Raw genomic sequence first — 20825 nt, forward strand, 5'->3', positions numbered from 1 at the left:
GTGGACCAGGTTGGTGCTTCACTGGCTGGTGCTGCGTGCTTTTCCAGCATGAAGGAATTCCGGTTTTCCCTACTTTGTTTTGTTGTCGCTGCAGTGAGAACAAGGCTGGTGGGCACAGTTTACCCCGGGGAAGCCAGCTCGAGTGGTTTGGTGCAACAGGGAGGTTTCCTGGGTCACTTCAGGTACAGGTCAGTTACTCGGCACAGATGGAGTCATAACAGCACACCTCCTTTCCAGTAGGGACGTGGGTGAACCCAGTGGGGTTTTACAAGTTAATCGTTTTGTGGTCATCAACACCGAGACCAGTTCTCTATTCCAGATTGATTTAAGTAACTGGATTTGAATTACCCATTTGCAATGGTGAGCCTTCAATGTGTTGCCTCATCATTCATCAGATGGTGTGACATCTGAACTTGTTTTGACTTAGAATCTGGGGCATTGAACTTGGAGTGGTGCCATTGTATCTGTGCTGAGCACGATGCCAATCTAACCAATCCCATTTACCTGCACGTGGTCTGTACATTTCCATTCCCTGTCTAAATGTTGCTATCAGATCTACATTGACCACCTCCCCTGGCAGCCCATTCCAAAACTCTGTTGCTCCTAGTGTTTGGGGAGAAAGACTATATACCCTATCTATGCCTCTCAGAAATCTATAAACATCTCACAGCCTCCGATGCTGCAGGATTGTCCACTTCTCCTTTATAGCTAATACACTCCATCCCAATGAACGTCTTCACACCTTTCCCTCATCCTTCCTATAACTCGGCGTCACAATGCGCTAAATGTCACCCGACGAGAACCTCCACTCCAGGGATTCTGTCTCTTCAGTGAAGCAGCCAGCATAATCAAAGACCCCACCTGCCCGACGTTCTCCCGCCTCCCCTCCCCCACTGGGCAGATGATGCAAACGTCTGAAAGCATGTTAGTACCAGGCTTAAGGGCAGCTTCTGTCCCAGTGTTTGTGGGTTTCGTGTGCAATGAGATGGACTCTTGGCTTCACAATCTGCCTTGGTATACTCTTATAACCTGTACTGCAGTCTCTCTCAGTCATTTACACTTGCACTGTTACTGATTTAGCTTATTCTAGCTCAACGCACTGTGTAATGATTTGATCTGTATGAACAGTGTGCACATTGAGATTTCACTGTACATGTGACAATAAGATATCAATGCCAAAATCTTATACGGCTTCAGCGTGACTTGATTTGACTCGTGCTGTAGCAGTGCTTGACTGAGAAACCTCATTGCTGTGTTGAAGGATCAAAGGTGTGTACCATTAGCTATTGTGTGATGAGAGTAAAATCAGAACTGTTGAGGCCCAGGCGCTGAAGTGGGGTGGCTGTGTGTTGGGCCTGTGGACAAGTTTTTGTTTGCGTGGTCAATTACTGTTGGTGAAGTGCGTGTGCGACATGCAAAGCAACTATTTCAGGCATGCTGTGTTGTTAATGCAAACGACACATTTCGCTGTGTTTCCATCTACATGTGCTAAATAAATCTGAATCTGAGGAAGTGAAATTAATCAGTGCAACGATTTGTAGAATCAGAGAAGGGTGCTGTAACTCCCTCCTGATCGGTTGGTGTTGGGTTCACACTGTGGCAGCCTTCATCACCCTGGGCTCTAGTTGTGACTTTGGGCAGATCAACCGTTCCCTGGGCCAGCGACTTCCAAAGAGCTAAAGCTGATCAACAAAAAAGAATTCCTTTTAAGAAAACAGTGGGCAACCAGGGTTTTACCTTCTACTTCTGTCGAGGAGTTCTGGTGCTTTAAACATCAAGATGTTCTGGAATGACTGTAAGGCTCAAACCCATCCCCAGAGCTCTTGATCAATGCCGGATCTGTTGGGTAGCACCACGTTGTGTGGATTTCACTCGGGCTCGGGCTTGGCCTTTCCTTTCTGGAGTCAACTTCAGAACGTTTCCTGGAGAGACAAGAAATGAGGGATTCTGGAAGTTGGAGCAAATGAAGTACATGTTTCTCGAGGAATTCAGCTGTTTAGGACGTACCTGTGTGGGAAATGGACAAGTGAAAGGTCCAAAATACGAGCTGCCCATTTCCTGGCAGATCCACCGAGGCCTTCCAACAGCTTGTGTATTTTTGCACCACTTCATCGACTCCATTGCCTCTTTCCTTCACTCAGTGGCACTAATTTATTGGCAGGCCCTGATACACTACTGTCCTTGCATTGAACGAACCTGTTCATATTCTTAATGATTGGAGTGGTGGATGTTATGATGCACCCAAACCCTTGCCCTATCTGTGAGATGGCAGAGAAATTCCTTCTCTCCCTCGGTCCCTTGTCTCCCCACTCCCTCCCAGGCCACATCACTGCTGGCTGGTTTCACCATCTTGCTCATCGCAACCACGCCCCACAGGCTGGTCTAGTTTAAAAGCCAGAGCTTGGACAAAATTAGACTCTTTGATAATTAAATTAGAAATGAAATTTCAGACCATTGCGACCCAGAGTAGAAAGTTCAAATCTCACTAATGCAGCTGGTTATTTTGCATTCAAGTGATTAATTATCTCTGGAGTTCGGTGAAGAAAAGCATTTTGTCTCTGTATTGATGAACACACATTGTTAATGACCTGTCTAGTTTACTAATAGCTGTAATTGAAGGAAGTCTCCTGTGCTTTCTCACTCTGTCTAACTGTGGTTTTTGCTTTGCTTATAACTGCCCCTTTAAATAGGTGGCATTCAGGGGTAGTGCTGGTGATGTTCCTGTCTGGCCAGTGCGTGAACTTTTGCTGCTGATGCCTGTCTCGTGGGCTATGCAGGGCAGTGGGCGTGGAGCAGCATCTCACTGGGCACCAGCCTGCTTGTCTATGAATAATATGGTGGACTCGTTCCTGTGGGGCTTGAGGTTTGGAGGAAGCCACTGCGGTCACAGAGATGTAAGGGAAGGTTGTGAGGGACCAGAAGCCTCTAGGTCTAGAAGCCTTGCAGGTCCAGCTGTGAAAATACTCAATCTCCCACATCTGGTTCACTTGGAATCGGGTCAGCTGACCAGTCTTCTTCCAGAAGCCAGGAAGGTTAGTGGAGGAGAATCCAGTCTGGCATTTGTGCTCATTAAGTGGTGGAGGCTGGGATTCCTGGGTCACGGAATTGCTTGATCTGAGCAGGACTTGATCCAAGAGGTGAGGACCTTCCAGCAGTGATTGGGAATGAGGTACAGACGTCTTGGGGTTCCACACTGCCGGATTCAACCATTAGACTCCTGAGCAGACAGCTTTGCTCACCACAATACTGAACTCAACCTATGGACTCATTTTCATGGACTCCACAACTTGTGTTCTTCTCACCCCTTACGGGTGGTGTGTAGGTGTGTTTCTCCCTCAATCTCAGGTCCTCTACCAGAAGCCTGCGAGATTGAGGGTTCGGCACATGATCCTTGCCGTTCCTGGCAGCATGCTAGATAATAATAATAGATAATAGACAATAGGTGCAGAAGTAGACCATTCGACCCTTTGAGCCTGCACCGCCATTTTGAGATCATGGCTGATCAATTACTATCAATACCCGGTTCCTGCCTTGTCCCCATATCCCTTGATTCCCCTATCCATAAGATACCTATCTAGCTCCTTCTTGAAAGCATCCAGAGAATTGGCCTCCACTACCTTCCGAGGCAGTGCATTCCAGACCCCCACAACTCTCTGGGAGAAGAAGTTTTTCCTTAACTCTGTCCTAAATGACCTACCCCATATTCTCAAACCATGCCCTCTGGTACTGGACTCTCCCAGCATCTGGAACATATTTCCTGCCTCTATCTTGTCCAATCCCTTAATAATCTTATATGTTTCAATCAGATCCCCTCTCAACCTCCTTAATTCCAGCGTGTACAAGCCCAGTCTCTCTAACCTCTCTGCATAAGACAGTCCAGACATCCCAGGAATTAACCTCGTGAATCTACGCTGCACTTCCTCTACAGCCAGGATGTCCTTCCTTAACCCTGGAGACCAAAACTGTACACAATACTCCAGGTGTGGTCTCACCAGGGCCCTGTACAAATGCAAAAGGATTTCCTTGCTCTTGTACTCAATTCCCTTTGCTTTTCTGGTACGATATCTCAGATGTTGTTCCCGGTATTTGTCGGAGCCACTCTCCCACCAGGTGTCACAGCTCCAAGTGCTCCTATCACCACCAGGATTACTCTGGCTCTAACCTTCCCCATCCTTTCTATCTCTACTTTCAAACTCTGGTATTTCTCCAGCTTCTCATATTCTTTCTCCCTGATCTTACTGTCATTTGGGATTGCCACGTCTATTACTATTGCTTTCTTCTGTTCCTTGTCCAATATTACCATGTCTGGTTGGTTGGCCAGGCCTGCTTATCAGCCTGTATTTGGAAGTCCCACAAGATCTTAGCTCTGTCATTCTCCACTATCCTCTCTGGTGTTTCCCATTTGGACTTGGGAGTGTCCAAACCACAATCAGCGCAGATGTTCCTGTCCACAATTCCTGCAACGGTTGTGCTGCATATATAACACGCCGGCAAGAAAATGAATCTGGGGTAACACGTACATACTTTGATAATAAATTTACGTTTGTTGGAGACGACAGATGCTGGAGTCTGGAGCACAACCAGTCTGCTGGAGGTGCTCAGTAGGTCAGGCAGCGTCTGTGGGGGGAGATGGACAGGAGAAGGTTGTTGACCTGAAACATCGACTGCCCACTTCCCTCCACAGATGCCGCCTGACCCGTTGAGTTCCTTTAGCTTTTTGCTCGCCTCACTTGAGATCGGTGCCAGCCTTTCTTTCTTTCCAGCAGAGAGGGTGATGCAGGATTCGGACAACTTCTCAGATCAGTTATCAAGGCGCCTGGAATGCAGTGAGAATGGTGATTTAAATTGAAACTTAAAGTGACGCCACAAGATAACTGCCTCTGCTTCAGCACCTTGTGACTGCACATCTCTCTTCCAGCGAGGCCTGGGTGGGGTCCTTGGTACAGGAAGTTCTCCCCACAGCTTGTTCTTTAAACCGACAGCCTGTGTTCATCTCCGTGCTAGTTTTGTTTGATGTTAACTTTTGTTGCAAAAAGAGAAAGCACTGTTTCGTGGGGTGGCTGCAGTGGCAGCAGGCTTTGTGGGCACAGGACTCACTGCCACACCTTGTCCACGCCCAGCTCGCTCGTTGAGCAAATGCAGGCTTGAACTTTGCGCAGCGCCAGAGCTGGTCCTAAACACTTTACTGTCAATTAAATCCCTTTGTGTTGTCCCTTGGGAACATTCAGAAGTTTGAAGCAGGGACTCGGAATAGGGGGCTGCCCATCGGAGCTGACCTAATGTGGGCAGATGGGATCCGAGAGGGTCAGCATGGTCACAGTGGGCTGAATGGCCTGTCTTTGCACTGTGTGACCTGGTCTCTTTGAGGTGGGGAAGAATTTCTTCTCCGAGGCGAATGAATGTTTGGAATTCCCCATCCCATAGGGCAGAGGGCAGCTCCGGGATCCCAGGTTCAATCCAGCACTCCTGTATACGTGGAGTCTGCACGTTCTCCCTGGTTTTCCTCCAGATGTTCCGGTTTCTCCTCGCACCCCAACAACGTGTGGGTTGGTCGGGTGAATGGTCACCGTGCGTTGCCTCCAGTGTGTTGCCTGAAGTGGTAGAATCGGGATGGGGGGGGAAGTCGATTTGACTGCCCAGGGAATGGCACTTGGGTTGGATTGGCATGGATGGTCGCCACAGATTCACTGGTTTCCCTGATGAGTGGGTATAATTGATCTAGTGGCAGTGCTTCATTCGTCCCCGCTCCTCACTGGAATTTAACCCCAAAACACCAGATTATCCCGAAGTTATCTGCCCCTTCATTGTACACCAGTCATTGAAAGTGGACATGCAGGTACAGCAGGCGGTAAAAAAGGCAAATGGTATGTTGGCATTCATAGCAAGAGGATTCGAGTACAGGAGCAGGGAGGTTCTTCTGTAGTTGTACAAGGCCTTGGTGAGACCGCACCTGGAGTACTGTGTGCAGTTTTGATCCCCTAATCTGAGGAAAGACATTCCTGCCATAGAGGGAGTACAGAGAAGGTTCACTAGATTGATTCCTGGGATGGCAGGACTTTCATATGAAGAAAGACTGGATCGACTAGGCTTATACTCACTGGAATTTAGAAGATTGAGGGGGGATCTTATTGAAACGTATAAAATTCTAAAGGGATTGGACAGGCTAGATGCAGGAAGATTGTTCCCGATGTTGGGGAAGTCCAGAACGAGGGGTCACAGTTTAAGGATAAAGGGGAAGCCTTTTAGGACCGAGATGAGGAAAAACTTCTTCACACAAGAGAGTGGTGAATCTGTGGAATTCTCTGCCACAGGAAACAGTTGAGGCCAGTTCATTGGCTATATTTAAGAGGGAGTTAGATATGGCCCTTGTGGCTAAAGGGATCGGGGGTATGGAGAGAAAGCAGGTACAGGGTTCTGAGTTGGATGATCAGCCATGATCATACTGAATGGCAGTGCAGGCTCGAAGGGCCGAATGGCCTACTCCTGCACCTATTTTCTATGTTCCTACACCAGTCACAGGGAGCACAGCAGAGAACACCCTGTGTAGGGCTGGGGACGTTCTGTGGAGATGCATGACCATTCCTTTGACTGCTTCGGCTAAATGCCTGGTTTGACCTGATGTCAAGCGCAGCGCAGATCTCTGGGTTACCAGTCTAGTGACATCACTGCATTCTCTGTCTAATGGATGGTGATGCCCCACTGGCCCTCATCCCTGCACGGGCGCTGAGTGCTGTGTGCCAGCAGGAATGCCCGCTTCACCCTGCCAGGGCCTACCTCCCTCGGTTCTGCTTCATGCATTCAACAAGGGAAGTCACAGGGGGACAACTGGCTAATAACGTCCATTTCTGCTTTGTTTTCTTTCAGAATCTGCCTCCTGGAGCTCAGAATGTCGGCAGTCTGCAGCTACCATACATCTCCAAGGTATCGAATCTACCCAGACTTTGTTAAAAGTGTAGAAGCAGAATTAGGCCATTCAGCCCTTCGTGCTTTCTGTACTGTTCAGTAAGAATGTGGTTGATCTTTCGCTTCAGTGCTTGTTCCCTGCACTAATTGTACAGTCCTGTGCAAAAGTCTTGGGCATGTAGGCATACCTAGGGTGCCGAAGACTTTTGCCCTGTACTGTATTTGTCAAACGTGGAGCAGAGAGTGAGCTTGTAAATCTGGCGGGAGCAAAGGAGGTTGGGAATGGTGAGGGTGGAGTGCGGCGGGAGGGGTGTGGAGCAGGTGAAAGAGGAGGAGTACTGGGGTCGGGTGGGGGGGGGGGGGGGTGGTATGGGTGCAGACACACACAGCTCTGAGACACCAGGCAAGGTAATTCGATTGCAAACAATTGGTTTATCGATCTTTACAGAATGTGCCTCTGGTGCTTCCCGCTCCCTCCCCTCTCTCTTCCCTTTTTCCCAACCCTGATTCCCCTCTCTCTATCCCCTTCCCACTCTCAGTCCACAGTAGAGACCCAGATCAGAGTCAGGTTTATTATCACAAACATAGGTCATGAAATTTGTTTTTTTTTTTCTGTGACAGCATTACAGAGCAATACCTAAAATTACAGTACTATGCAAAAGCCTTGGGCACCCTAGCTATGTACTGTACGTGTGCCTAAGACATTTACACATCCCTGATTTACCCCAATGTCGTAAGGGCTTCCACAGTGCATGCACCATGAAAAACCGGGGCCGAAAATTGACTTCAGCTCTTTCCCTATCAGACGTTGAAGTTGAGGGGAGGGTGGAGTATCAGGTTGGCCACACCGCTGCCTATAGTTTTGTAAAGGAAGATGGAGGCCCACATCTTCAGGCAGTGATGGTTTAGTCTACAACGCTGTCTAGCGGCAGGTAGTACTGCTGCCCTGCAGCTGTAAAGAAACGGTTTCATTCCTGACCTCCAGTGCTGTGTGTGTATGGAGTTTCCACATTCTCCCTCTGATCATGTGGGTATTTACCCCGGGTGCTTCGGTCTTGTCCCATCCCTACTGTTAATGGCTCCTTTGGAGATTATAAATTATTCCCAGTGTAGTCAGTGGGTAGGAGAATGGGTGGGGGTAAATTGATAGACATGTGATAGCGAAGAGGTTACAGGGAAAATAGTGGGGGGAATTGCACTGTTGGCTTTGCACTGAGCCGGCAGGGACTGGATGGGCCGAGTGGCCACTCGTGTTGCGAGAAAGGAAACATAATGCCCTCAGTGTTGTGCGGTGTCCCGGGGAACATAACTTGGACAGCGTTTGGCTAGAAGCCAAAGATGGAGGCATTAAGACAGGCGACTGCGATTAAGATAAAGATAGATTGCGTGCTAATGCAAACATTTGAAAAGTGGTTCTGACGTGCACTGTTTGGCAGACCAGATGCAATTGCTTTAGTGCTGTGCCAGCTGTGATTTTTCTGCCAGATGTTGACGGTCTGTGATTCAGGAGTACACAACAATTAGAGTCTTCACAAGGAAGGTTGATTCACCATTGTGGGATTCTCACTGACTTGGACCTGACTAAATTCGCAGTTGAAGGGAAACTGGGAATTTTACAAGGGTTATGCATGAAGAAATAACCTGTTAGACTTGGGACTTTCCTCAGTTGGTGGTTTTCTTGCTCTGGCATGAAAAGTTGTGGCTCAGTTACTTTTAGTATCACGCTGTCGACGAAGGTCAGTGACAAAGTATGAAGCGATTTCCCAGTGTCCACTGGTGGAGTGTAAACTGTTTCTGTCGATGAGAAGTTCAGTTTTGCACTGGACGGAAATGTTTATCTCATTGTTAGATATTATTGAGACATCTTTAGCTTGCTAGGTGGAGAAACACTTTGGACGTGGCCAGCAAGTGACCGGTTGGGTCTTGGAGATGATAGCGAAGCTGGGCCACCTTGTCACGTGCTTGAGACGATAAAGACAACAGAATCAGAATCGGGTTTATTATCACTAATGTGAAGTTTGTTGTTTTGTGGCAGATGTTTTAAAAAAATTACAATAAAAATATGTAGTATTAAAGGCAGTGTTCATGGTCTGTTCAGGAATTTGCTGTCAGAGGGGAAAAGCTGTTCCTAGAACACTGAGTGTGTGTCTTCAGCCTCCTCTACCTCCTCTGCAATGGTCATAATGAGCAGAGGGTACAGTCCCCACAGTGAGGGTCCTTAATGAGGGACCTCGAGGCATTGCCATTCTGAGATGTCCCTGGTGGTGGGGAGGCTTATGCCTGTGATTCTTCCAACAGTGGTAGTGTTATTGGTGAATTTATAGATGGTGTTTGAGCTGTGTCTAGCCACACATGCCTGAGTGTAGAGTAAATTTATCTTCCAGGATGGCACGTGTGGTCTGGTCCTAAAACTGAAAGAGATTGCACAGATGCCAGCCCAAGCACACTGACCACCTACAACAGGAGAGAAGCTAACCAACTTCTCTTGCCATTCACTGTCCTCCACCATCACTCTTCATGCAGTCACTAGTGACCGGCAACTTATCTGGATGAACTACAAAAGGACCTTGACTATAGAGGCCTCTGAGAGGTGGGGGTGTCCTAGAGCGTTGCTCAGTTCCAAACACGCCAAGTTCTTTCCACCATTCAGCAAATGCAATGTTGGCATTAATTTTGAGAGGACCAGAATATAAAAGGATTTAATGCCAAGGCTTTCTAAGGCATTAGTTAGACCACATTCGAAGTATTGCGAGCAGTTTTGGGACCCTGATCTAAGAAAGGATGTCTCTACGCCTGAAATTGCTGGAATTTAGAAGAGTGAATGGGAATCTCATTTTACTCTATTGAATATTGAAAGGCCTAGATAAAGTGGACATGGAGAAGATGCTTTGCAATAGTGAGAGAGTGTAAGACCAGGGGGCACAGTCTCGGAATAGAAGGATGTCCCTTTAGAGCAGAGATGAGGTGCATTTTCTTTAGCCAGCTGATGGTGTACCTGTGGATTTCTTTGACATGGATGGTTGTGGGCAAGACGTTGGGTATATTTAAAGTGGTGGGTTTTAATTAGTAAGGGTGTCAGATGTTATGGGGTGAAGGCAGGTTAATGGAGTTGAGAGGGAAATTAAATCAGGCGCAATCATATGGTGAAGCAGACACAATGGGCCAAATGACCTAATTCTCCTCCTTGTGACTTGTGGCCTTGTGAGACAAATTACGCTCCACCTGCTGAAGACCAGAGATGTTAGATGTCACCCAGCTTGACCAACAATTTGTCCACCCACACCCCCCCCCCCCCCCACGTCGTGGCACGGCCGCTCACTCCGGTTACTCTGACAGCACCTCCGAAAGCCAATGGCACGGGCGCACCACCACCTGAAGGCCTCCCCCTCCAATTCGCTCACAATCCTGCCTCGGAAATGCATCGGTGGCCCTGTAGCATCCCTGGGGATAAAGGTTTGGAACTCTCTTCCCAACTTGTGGTTAGGAATTGAGGCTTTTGAGTTCCAAGAGTGTAAAAGCTAGATAGGGAGCACCCCGTGGCTGAGAGGTTTGTTCCTGTTCAGTGTAAGTTTGGTTGGTTCAAAGGGAAGTGTTTGCTCTATTCGGTTGTGGCGCACCTTACCCCTCTATGTAATGAGATGCTGGTAGATACCTGAATGCAGTTTCTAAACACACCCTTCTATTGGTCCTGTGTGCTGGCTGAATCCTACTGATTGATGAAGAGAACACAAAGAGAAAGACGTGACGTGCCTGGCTCGTCATCACTAGCTGTTGCTATTCTGTGTACTGCACACTCCCTGAAGCCATGGGGAGTCCAATCACAGGCAATGGAACAGGGGCAAGAAGGGGGCAACAGAATGGGAAGATTGCTGGGTGATCCTCTCATAGTCGGAATCAGTTCATGCACGCTCATGTCACCTTATCCTCGTGTGTGGGACAGGTGCAACCCCAGCTAAGAAAACGGGCACGTTGGGAACTTCCCCTGGATTCTCAACTCTCTTTGACTTGGCGGGAGGGAAGGGGAGCACATAACCGCGTTCCGACTTCCGGAGAGTTTGCGTGTGCGGGATCAGATGCTCATTGGTGAGGCCTGGAGGAGAGCTTACTGGGATTCTAGAGAGGTGAGGGGCAGGAGTTGAACAGATGTTGGGGATTGTGTTTGGAGCAGTGGAGACCTAAAGGAGATGTCAAAGCAAAATGAGCCGTGCGTCCAGAAGAGAAATGAGAACTGTCCCCGCACAAGTGGCTGGTTGTTTCGTGGACCATTCTGATGGTTGATTTGTGCCCAGAAAGCTGATGGAGTTACATTCCATCACAATTTCTAAAATGTATTTGGAATAGGAAAGGAATGTGCTCCAAAACGTACCAGTTCCTTCAGAGGCAGTGAGGGTCTGATGGGCTGAATGGCCTGCTTCGCCCTTTCTTCCATTATTCCTGAGCAGCGATTATGTGCACTAATAAATCAGTAGCTTTGGGAGAACTGTGAGATGAGGAGCTTCAGTGAGAAGACGACTGTCATTTCCAACACCCCTTTACCCATGGTAAACAGCCACCAACTGCCCACAGCCCTACACTGCAGGTGTATTGTTGATGCTTAAACCCTCCATGATGTTCTGGTCCAGTTGCGAAGGGGTTGTGTGAGCTGCTGTAACCCCTCTGGCCGAGGTGCCGCACCCGCAGGGCAGAGAGCCGGTAGGGGCAGTGACCTCGCCTGTGGCTGGACTTGCCCCACAGCCGCAAACCGTGGCCTGTTTCACAAGAGGAAGATTTCATCAGTCTGAACTGCTCGGCACTTCCAAGTAGTGTTAGTTAATCCGTTCGTCTCTCGAAAGTTAATTCGAAGTGCAGGGAGCAGCCTGTGGTGGCAGGGAGGTGCATAGGATTAGCGTGAAGTGGAATGGGCTGTGGGTGAGGATGCGGCTTGGCTTATTTTGCGATGGGTTTGAAGTGTACCAGAAAGCCATCAAGTCGCCGCTGAGTCCCACTAGCACCATTCATTTGTTTATTTATTTGTAGTCCATTCTCTCTCATTGGTACTCCACCCTCCACCATTCTCCTCGCTCACTGGAGGTCGATTTACAGCAACCAAGTAATCTACTAACCTGCACCCCTTTGAGATGTTGGGTACAGTCAAGGAGGACATACGAATTCAACACCAACTGCACCCGAGGTCTGGATTGAACTGGGTCTCTGATGTTGTGAGGCGGTAACTTTGCTTTTACCTCAGGCTGGGAGAATGGGCGAGACGCGATAGGATGCCATTGCAAAGTCAGGGTGTCAGTCATACAACACTGGAGCAGGCCCTTCAGCCTATAGTTGCCCTTGCCGACCAAGATGACCATCCAAGGTCTTCCCATTTGCCTGTGTTTGGTTTGTCAGAGGGTGCCAACTTTTTAAAACATCACAGTAGATACCAGCTCAGTTGAGGTAAATTTAAGGGACAGGAGAAGTGAAGAACATGGAGATAATACAAAGTTAGTTTTTGTTTGTGTGATATTTCAGTGATTCTATTGTATTTCTTAGTTCTACTCTGGATGCCTGCTAGAAGATTAATATGTCCTTTGATAAATTTTCTTTGCATTTTGAGCATTCTTACTGGATCTACTGTTGTGGCTTTATAATGCTGTTGGTCAGATTGCGTTTAGAATATTGAGAGCAATTTTGGACACCATATCTAAGGAAGGATGTGCTGGCCCTGAGGAGAGTCCATAGGAGGTTCTCAAGAATGCTCCTAGGAAATGGAGGAAATACAACCTTAATGTATGAGGAAGGTTTGATGCCTCTGGTTCGGTAGTCCATGAAGTTCAGAAGGATGGATGGGAATCTGATTGAAAGCTACTGGATACCGAAAGGACGGGATATAGTGGACATGAAGAGGATGTTTCCAGTGGTGGGAGAGTCTAAGATCTGACAGAACAGCCTCACAATAAAGGGATGTTCCTTTATAACTGAGATGAAAAGGGAATGTCTTCAGCCAGAGGATGATGATGAATCTGTAGAAGTTGTTGCCACAAGGGATTGGAGGCCATGTTATTGGGTGTATTTAAAGCACAGATTGATTGGTTTAAGGGTTGAGGGCAAAAATGCGAGAATAGGGTTGGAAAATAAACAGCCGTAATTGAATGGAAGAGGAGACTCGATGAGCCAAATGGTTCAATTCTACTCCGTTATTTCATAGTGGAATCCTTCCTGAAGATAAAGATCCTGTTCACGAGGGCACAAAAACAGGGATAGAAGTAGACCCACATATTCTTTCAAATTTGCCACTCACTAAGGCTGATCTATTTCTTTCCACCATTTCCAGTTTCCTCATAATCCTCGATCCCACTATAGACAAAGCACCTGTGTTTCTCAGTCCAGACTGCACAGTTCTCAGGGATGGAGAATTCCAAAGGTTTGCAATCCTGTGGGAGAAGAAATTCCTTCTCATCTCCACATTAAATGCACAATCCTTTATTCTGAGTTGAAATCTGGATTCTTTATACTTGTTCAAGGTACATTAGGAGTAGTCAGCATGGCTTTGTCAAGAGCAGGTCCTGCCTTATGAGCCAGATTGAATTTTTTGAGGATGTGACTAAACACGTTGATGAAGGTAGAGCAGTAGATGTAGTGTATATGGATTTCAGCAAGGCATTTGATAAGGTACCCCATGCAAGGCTTACTGAGTAAGTAAGGAGGCATGGGATCCAAGGGGACATTGCTTTGTGGATCCAGAACTGGCTTGCCCACAGAAGGCAAAGAGTGGTTGTAGACGGGTCATATTCTGCATGGAGGTCGGTCACCAGTGGAATGCCTCAGGGATCTGTTCTGGGACCTTTACACTTCGTGATTTTTATAAATGACGTGGTTAAGGAAGTGGAGGGATGGGTTAGTAAGTTTGCTGATGACACAAAGGTTGGAGGTGTTGTGGATAGTGTGGAGGGCTGTCAGAGGTTACAGCGGGACATTGATAGGATGCAAAACTGGGCTGAGAAATGGCAGATGGAGTTCAACCCTGATAAGTGTGAAGTGGCTGATTTTGGTAGGTCAAATGTGATGGCAGAATATAGTATTAATGATAGGACTCTTGGCAGTGTGAAGGATCAGAGGGATCTTGGGGCCTGAGTCCATTGGATACTCAAAGCAGCTGTGCAGGTTGACTCTGTGGTTAAGAAGGCGTATGGTGTATTGGCCTTTATCAATCGTGGAGTTGAATTTAGGAGCCGAGAGGTAATGTTGCAGCTATATAGAATCCGGGTCAGACCCCACTTAGAGTACTGTGCTCAGTTCTGGTCACCTCACTACAGGAAGGATGTGGAAGCCATAGAAAGTGTGCAGAGGAGATTTACAAGGATGTTGCCTGGATTGGGGAGCATGCCTTATGAGAATAGGTTGAATGAACTCGGCCTTTTCTCCTTGGAGCGAAGGAGGATGAGAGGTGACCTGATAGAGGTGTACAAGATGATGAGAGGCATTGATCTTGTGGATAGTCAGAGGCTTTTTCTCAGGGCTGAAATGGTTGCCACAAGAGAACACAGGTTTAAGGTGCTGGGGAATAGGTACAAGGGTAAGTTTTTTACTCAGAGAGTGGTGAGTGCGTAGAATGGGCTGCCGGCAATGGTGGTGGAGGCAGACATGATAGGGTCTTTTAAGAGGCTTTTAGGTAGATACATGGAGCTTAGTAAAGTAGAGGCTATAGGTAAGCCTAGTAATTTCTAAGGTAGGGACATGTTGGGCACAACTTTGTGGGCCCAATGGCCTGTATTATGCTGTAGGTTTTCTATGTTTTCCTGTGTTTTCTATGTACCTCCACTGGAGAAAATACCCTTTCAATTTCTCACTTGTCATCCCCACAGCAGATTTTAAAAGGGGCTCAGGAAATAGAAACACTACCACTGTTGTAGGTCTGAAATAAAAGCAAACTGAAGGAGAACCAGGAGTTAACATCCAGGATGAAAACCTATCATAGATGCTGCCTGATCTGCTGAGTGTTTCTGGTATTCTCAGTTTCTGTTCAAGGGGCCACAAGCCTTAGTATCTTTTTAATCGAGAATGCGGTGTTGGACATTTTCTAATCCGATTTCTGCTTGGTTTTCAGGTCAGTGAAGCCACAGCAAAGCAGAAACCAAAAGCTGAATTTTGCTTCGGTAAGTGCTTATCTTTGATATCGATATACTTATAATGCAAGCACTCATCTCATGGGTCTCTGAAGCATTCTGTTGCAGTTCTGGTCGTAGTGCATGGTAGATATAATCTAATGGCTTAAATCCTTCATGGAACGACGGAGCCATACAGCTGAGAAGCAAGTCTTCCATCCCATGTCTGTGCTACCTGTAATAGAGGATCTGGGAGAAGGCAGCAGATTGGGGCTAAGGGGAATGTTTGGATCAGCCATGATGAAATGGCGGAGCAGACTTGATGGGCCAAATGGCCTAATTCTGCTCCTATATTTTTTGGTCTTGTGTGTGTTTAAGGTGAGGGGGGAATGTTTAAGAGTGATTCTGGGTGTTCAATTACTGGAATGTGCTGGGGAAAGGAAATATAAGAGTGGAATTTAAGAGGTTTAGATACGTAGGAAATGGAGGGATCTGGATCCTGTACAGGTAGAAGAGATTGTTTAATTTGGCTTTGTGTTCAGCATAGGCATGTTGGGTAAAGGGGCTTGTCCCTGTGCATTCTGCTTTCTAATCATCAAAGACCAAGGAGATGTTGGTGGACTTTAGGAGATCTAGGCCTCATATGGAGCCAGTGATCATTAATGGAGAATGTGTGGAGCAGGTTTAGACTTACAAGTATCTGGGAGTACAGTTAGACGAGAAGCTAGACTGGACTGCCAACACAGATGCCTTGTGCAGGAAGGCACAGAGTCGACTGTACTTCCTTAGAAGGTTGGCGTCATTCAATGTCTGTAGTGAGATGCTGAAGATGTTCTATAGGTCAGTTGTGGAGAGCGCCCTCTTCTTTGTGGTGGCGTGTTGGGGAGGAAGCATTAAGAAGAGGGACGCCTCACGTCTTAATAAGCTGGTAAGGAAGGCGGGCTCTGTCGTGGGCAAAGTGCTGGAGAGTTTAACATTGGTAGCTGAGCGAAGGGCGCTGAGTAGGCTACGGTCAATTATGGAAAACTCTGAACATCCTCTACATAGCACCATCCAGAGACAGAGAAGCAGTTTCAGCGACAGGTTACTATCGATGCAATGCTCCTCAGACAGGATGAAGAGGTCAATACTCCCCAATGCCATTAGGCTTTACAATTCAACCGCCAGGACTTAAGAACTTTTTAAAAGCTATTATTAATGCTTTTTGAGATAGTGATTTAGATGCATATCATATTTTTTACTGAGTTAAGTATTGTATGTAATTAGTTTTGCTACAACAAGTGTATGGGACATTGGAAAAAAAAAAGTTGAATTTCCCCATGGGGATGAATAAAGTATCTATCTATCTATCAAAATACTCATCTATGCTAATGTCATTTTCCAGCACTTGACGCCTGTCTTGCTGACATATGTCCTTGTCTGGACAACTAAATGTTGTCGATAGACTTTCTCTCTGCCATCTCTCACACAGTGTGTTCCAGGCTCCAGCCGTCCTCTAGCTGCGAGAAAGAGATCTTCCTCAGATCCCCTCAGAGCTCCCATTCCTCGCCTTAAAGCTCAGCCCTCTGGTGTTAAATGCCTGCACTCTGGGAGAGGGTTTCATATCAATTTGGACACTGCAGTCAGGTCACTCCTCAGCCTCAGGAAAATAAACCCAGTGTATCTAATCTCATCTGAAACGTTCCATCCCAGATGGCATGTTAATCCAAGGATCCCAACTGATGATGGTGATGGGACTCAATTTTCCCCATCTCAGTTCCATTCGTTCAATAAATTAAGAACTACGAGTGGTAGCCATGAAACCACTTGTGAAAGACCTCCATCTCCCTCCTCTGTCTGTCTGCCCCTCTTCCCTTTACCTCAGCTGACCCTCCATCCCCTTCCCTCACCTTGGTCTGACCCTCTCCTTTCCCTTCCTCTTCCCCTCCCCTTGGCCTGTCCCTCTTTCCCTTTACCCTCCTCCCCTCCCCTTGGCCTGGCCCTCTGTCCCCTTCCCCCTCCTCTCCCCTCCCCTTGTCCTGACCCCCTCTCATTTTCCCTTTCCCTTCCTTCAGCCTGGTCCTCTTCCCTTCCCCTCAGCTTGGCCCTCCATTCCCCTCCCCTCCCACTGCAGTTGGGTTCCCAATTTCAGCAATATTTCTACGTATACTGGCTTTGCTTTGGTGAGTGCCCAGCTTTTATGTTTAGAGATGCTGCTCTCAAAGGAATGCTGTAAACGTAAGTAAGGAAGAGGAGCTGGAAAGCTAACATCCCAATCCTACGTTATTCCAGCTGGAGGGGAATCAAATTGGCGAAAGATAAAACAAGACAAATGTCCCATTGTTAATTGGAATGGTTGGAGCCACATCCAGAGGCCTGGCAGATTAGTGCGGTGACATGGGTTTGAATCTCATCACGGTCACCGCTGAGTTCAAGTTCATGTAACAGAATAAAACTGGAATGAAAAGCTAACATTAGCAACGATGACCACAAAACCACTGGATTGTTGGGAAAACATCTGGTTAACTGCGGAAATCCGCCATCTTTTCCCAGTGCGGGCTAGTTGTGAGTTTAAACCCACTCTAGATGGTCTGATAAGCTAGTGTGTTCAGATGGGAAATTGGGATGGTACCGGATGAACTTCTGTGTCCAGAGTTCAGCCTTGACCTTGGGTGCTTGCTGACTGTGTGGTGTTTGCATGTTCAGTCTGTGACCGCGTTGTTTCCCCCCAGGTCCTCCCGCTTCCTCCCATGTGTCAGAGATGTACAGGTTGGTAGCTAGTTAGTCACTACAGATTGCTCCGAGGGTGTGGCTGAGGGGTAGAATCTGGGGAAATGTATTTGGGGGGGATTGTTGTAACATGAACAAAGTATCTGGGGAGACTAATAAACTCTTCTCAGGCTTACAGCCGGGGATAGGTATCGATTATAACTGATAATCAATGGTTATAATCGATAATAGGCTCCAAAGATGGCAGAGCTTGCCTTTGAAGCATCAAGTATAATCAATACCTGTACCCAGCTGGAAGCCTGGGAAGAGTTTATTGATCATATATGCCGGGATCCATTATCTGGAGAGACACTGAAACTAGATGAGACCCTTTCGGAGGAAGGGGCTTGTTCGAACCAACCTTACATGACATTTTGTATGTTAAAGGTCAAAGCATGGCTGCTATTAAGCTCAATATTTGTTATATACCCTAACTGCAGAATGCGCCCCAACAGGGATGCTGGGGGAATAAAATAGGATTCGTGTAGCAGTGGTGTCAATGTGCCGTTGATGGCTGGCAGAGAGTCAGTGCACTGAAGGGTCTGTTTCTGGGCTGACACAAACGATCCTGCAGAACAACGTACACAAAATTCTGGAGGAGCGCAGCAGGTCAGGCGGCATCTACGGAGGGGAATACTCGGGTTACTTTTCAGGTTGAGACCCTGTTTATTTCCCTCCTTAGATGCTGCCTGACCTGCTGAGTTCCTCCAGTGCTCCCCTGTATCTGAGCTGTATCTGTCTGCATCTATGTTTATGTGCTGAGGGACTGAAGAAGGATGGTTTTCACTGTGTAGGTTCCTGGGCTGAAGGCTTTGTATAATGAGGAAAGGTGGCCAATTGGAGCCGCACACTGTGAGGCGAATAGAGGATGATTTTATTGGAATTTAAGGTTGTGAAGGGCTCGACTGGTGGACGGGGAGAGGATGTTTGCCTAATGGGACAATCTAGAATGACGGACTTCTTTAGGATGACAGTCAATCATTTGAGACTGAGATGAGGGAGGTCATCCTGCAGCAAGTGACTCGCCTTCTGACACCTCAACGTAGGGCAGTGGTGGGGGATTAGCATGAAATATTATTGGCCAGTATGGAAACAGTGGGCTGAAAGACCTTGAGCCATAAAGTTCTGTGATTGTTGGATCAACATTTATAATTTCTCATTACTTTGTACAGTGCAGAAATCTTAGGAGTATATATATCTTTAAAAAAAAACACTTAAGACTTTCACAAAGTACTGTATTCGTCAACATGGAGCGGAGAGAGAGTTTGTAAATCTGGCGGGAGCAGAGGATGTTGGGAATGGTGAGGTTGGAGGGGTGTGGGACAGAAAGAGGAGTGGCAATGGGTGGTGCGGGTGCAGACACACCCAGCCCTGAGAAAACAGAGAAGGTCATTTGACGCCAAACATTTGGTTTATTGATCAGTACAGAATGTGTCTCTTATGCTTCCCACTCCCCCCTTTTTCCAATCCATGATTCCCCTCTTCCTTCCCCGCTTCCCCCGCCTTCCCACTCTCAGTCCACGATAGAGACCCATATCAGAATGAGGTTTATCATCACTCATGAATTTTTTTGCTGCAGCAGTATAGTGCAATACATAAAGTTACTGCAGTACTGTGCAAAGGTCTTCGGCACCCTAGCCTCAGATTTTTGCACAGTACTGTAGGTCCAGCATTTCAAGTAACGCCAGTGTCTGAACTAGTGTGCTTTAAAGTCTAGACAAAGTAGGTGTTGAGAACCAACCACAAAAGAAAGGGTGAATGACTACATAGATAAGTTGTTACAGCCGACCAAACTCTCTCCAACAGCTTGTTTTGTGACCTTTCAGCTTAAGTGCAACACAGATATCAGATATGAGCCAATATCCCTTCCTGATCAAGAAATAGGAAGCTCAATGTTGCATGCAGTTGTGACATCCTTTTGCTATGGTTGCCCTGAGTTTTGAAGATCAGGATGGATTACCAGCAGGATGTCAAGTTGTGTGGAACCTTTTCCACCTGCTGTTCCCCGGTCTGGAGGCGGCTGCCAGCTGTCTGCCCTGGCGTGTGGTGTACTGCCATCTTCTGGGCAGGGTGACCTACATTAATCAGACAGGGTGGCTGCAAACCCCACTTCCATAACTGTTAAACACCTCTCTGCCACTGACTCGCAGACTCCTCTCACCACCCCCCCCCCCCCCAACCACTTCTCAGCACTTGGTTTAAAATCCTCAGGGAGGTAGGCCGCGTACACAGTCGGAGTGTAGAAGTTGGAGATCGACTTTGTCAGAGTGGCTGGATGTTATTCTGGTGAGGATAGGATGCTCCCAGGGACTAGAAACAAAGTGTGCAGAAAACAGTTGAGCATATCACAAAACAATTGCTCAGACTTCCACACAGATCAACTGCTCAAAGTACCTTGACTGGTTTATCACGGTCTGGCACAGCAGTTCAAATGGACAGGAATGCAAGAAGCTGCAGAGAATAGTGGGTTCAGCCCAATACATCATGGGCACATCTCTCCCCACCGCTGGAGATATCTACAGGAGCTACTGTCTCAAGTGGGCTACATCTATCATTAAAGATCCCCAACATTCGGGCCATGCCATCTTCTACCTGGTACCATTGGGCAAGGGGTGGTACAGAAGCCTGAATTCCCATACCACCAGGTTCAAGAACAGTTACTTCCCTTCAACCATTCAGTTCGTGAACCAACTGAACAATCCTAGTCACTACCGCAATATAACAACACTTCTCAATACAATGAGCTTTTTTTTTGTTCTAGTTCTTCTGTAGAATTTATTTGTTTTTCTTGTGAATGTTGTGCCTCTAATGCTTTTCATTGCACCCATACATATGACAATGAACTTAACTTTGACACAGAACCCAGTGAGCTGTCCTCGCTTAGATTGGGCGGCGCCCTTTCTTTGGAGGGGATGACGTGTTAATGGTGTACCCTGGCCCCACAAGGAGATGATCGGACTCGAGGATAATCCGCTCCTTGTTTCCAAGTCTCTGATATCCTGTGATAATGTCCGTTTTTGTTTGTCGGTTGAATTTGGTGGGTGGGGGGGGTAAGCAAGCTGGGTCCCATTGCAAGGCATCATCTTTGCTTGCTTCATC

The 20825-nt window shown here is 47.2% G+C and overlaps 1 protein-coding gene across 4 annotated transcripts in view; it reads left to right on the forward strand.

The window, feature by feature from the left end:
• Positions 1–20825, forward strand: part of LOC140734296 (pleckstrin homology domain-containing family A member 2-like) — a 111353-nt gene that overhangs the window by 38584 nt on the left and 51944 nt on the right. For all 4 annotated transcript variants that reach the window (XM_073058092.1, XM_073058065.1, XM_073058083.1 and 1 more), the window contains exons 3-4: positions 6865–6921; positions 14981–15029. In XM_073058092.1, coding sequence (XP_072914193.1) covers positions 6865–6921; positions 14981–15029 — 106 coding nt within the window. The remainder of the gene's footprint in view (positions 1–6864; positions 6922–14980; positions 15030–20825) is intronic.

Source organism: Hemitrygon akajei, chromosome 1, assembly GCF_048418815.1.
Source record: "Hemitrygon akajei chromosome 1, sHemAka1.3, whole genome shotgun sequence".
Classification (NCBI taxonomy): Eukaryota; Metazoa; Chordata; class Chondrichthyes; order Myliobatiformes; family Dasyatidae; genus Hemitrygon; species Hemitrygon akajei.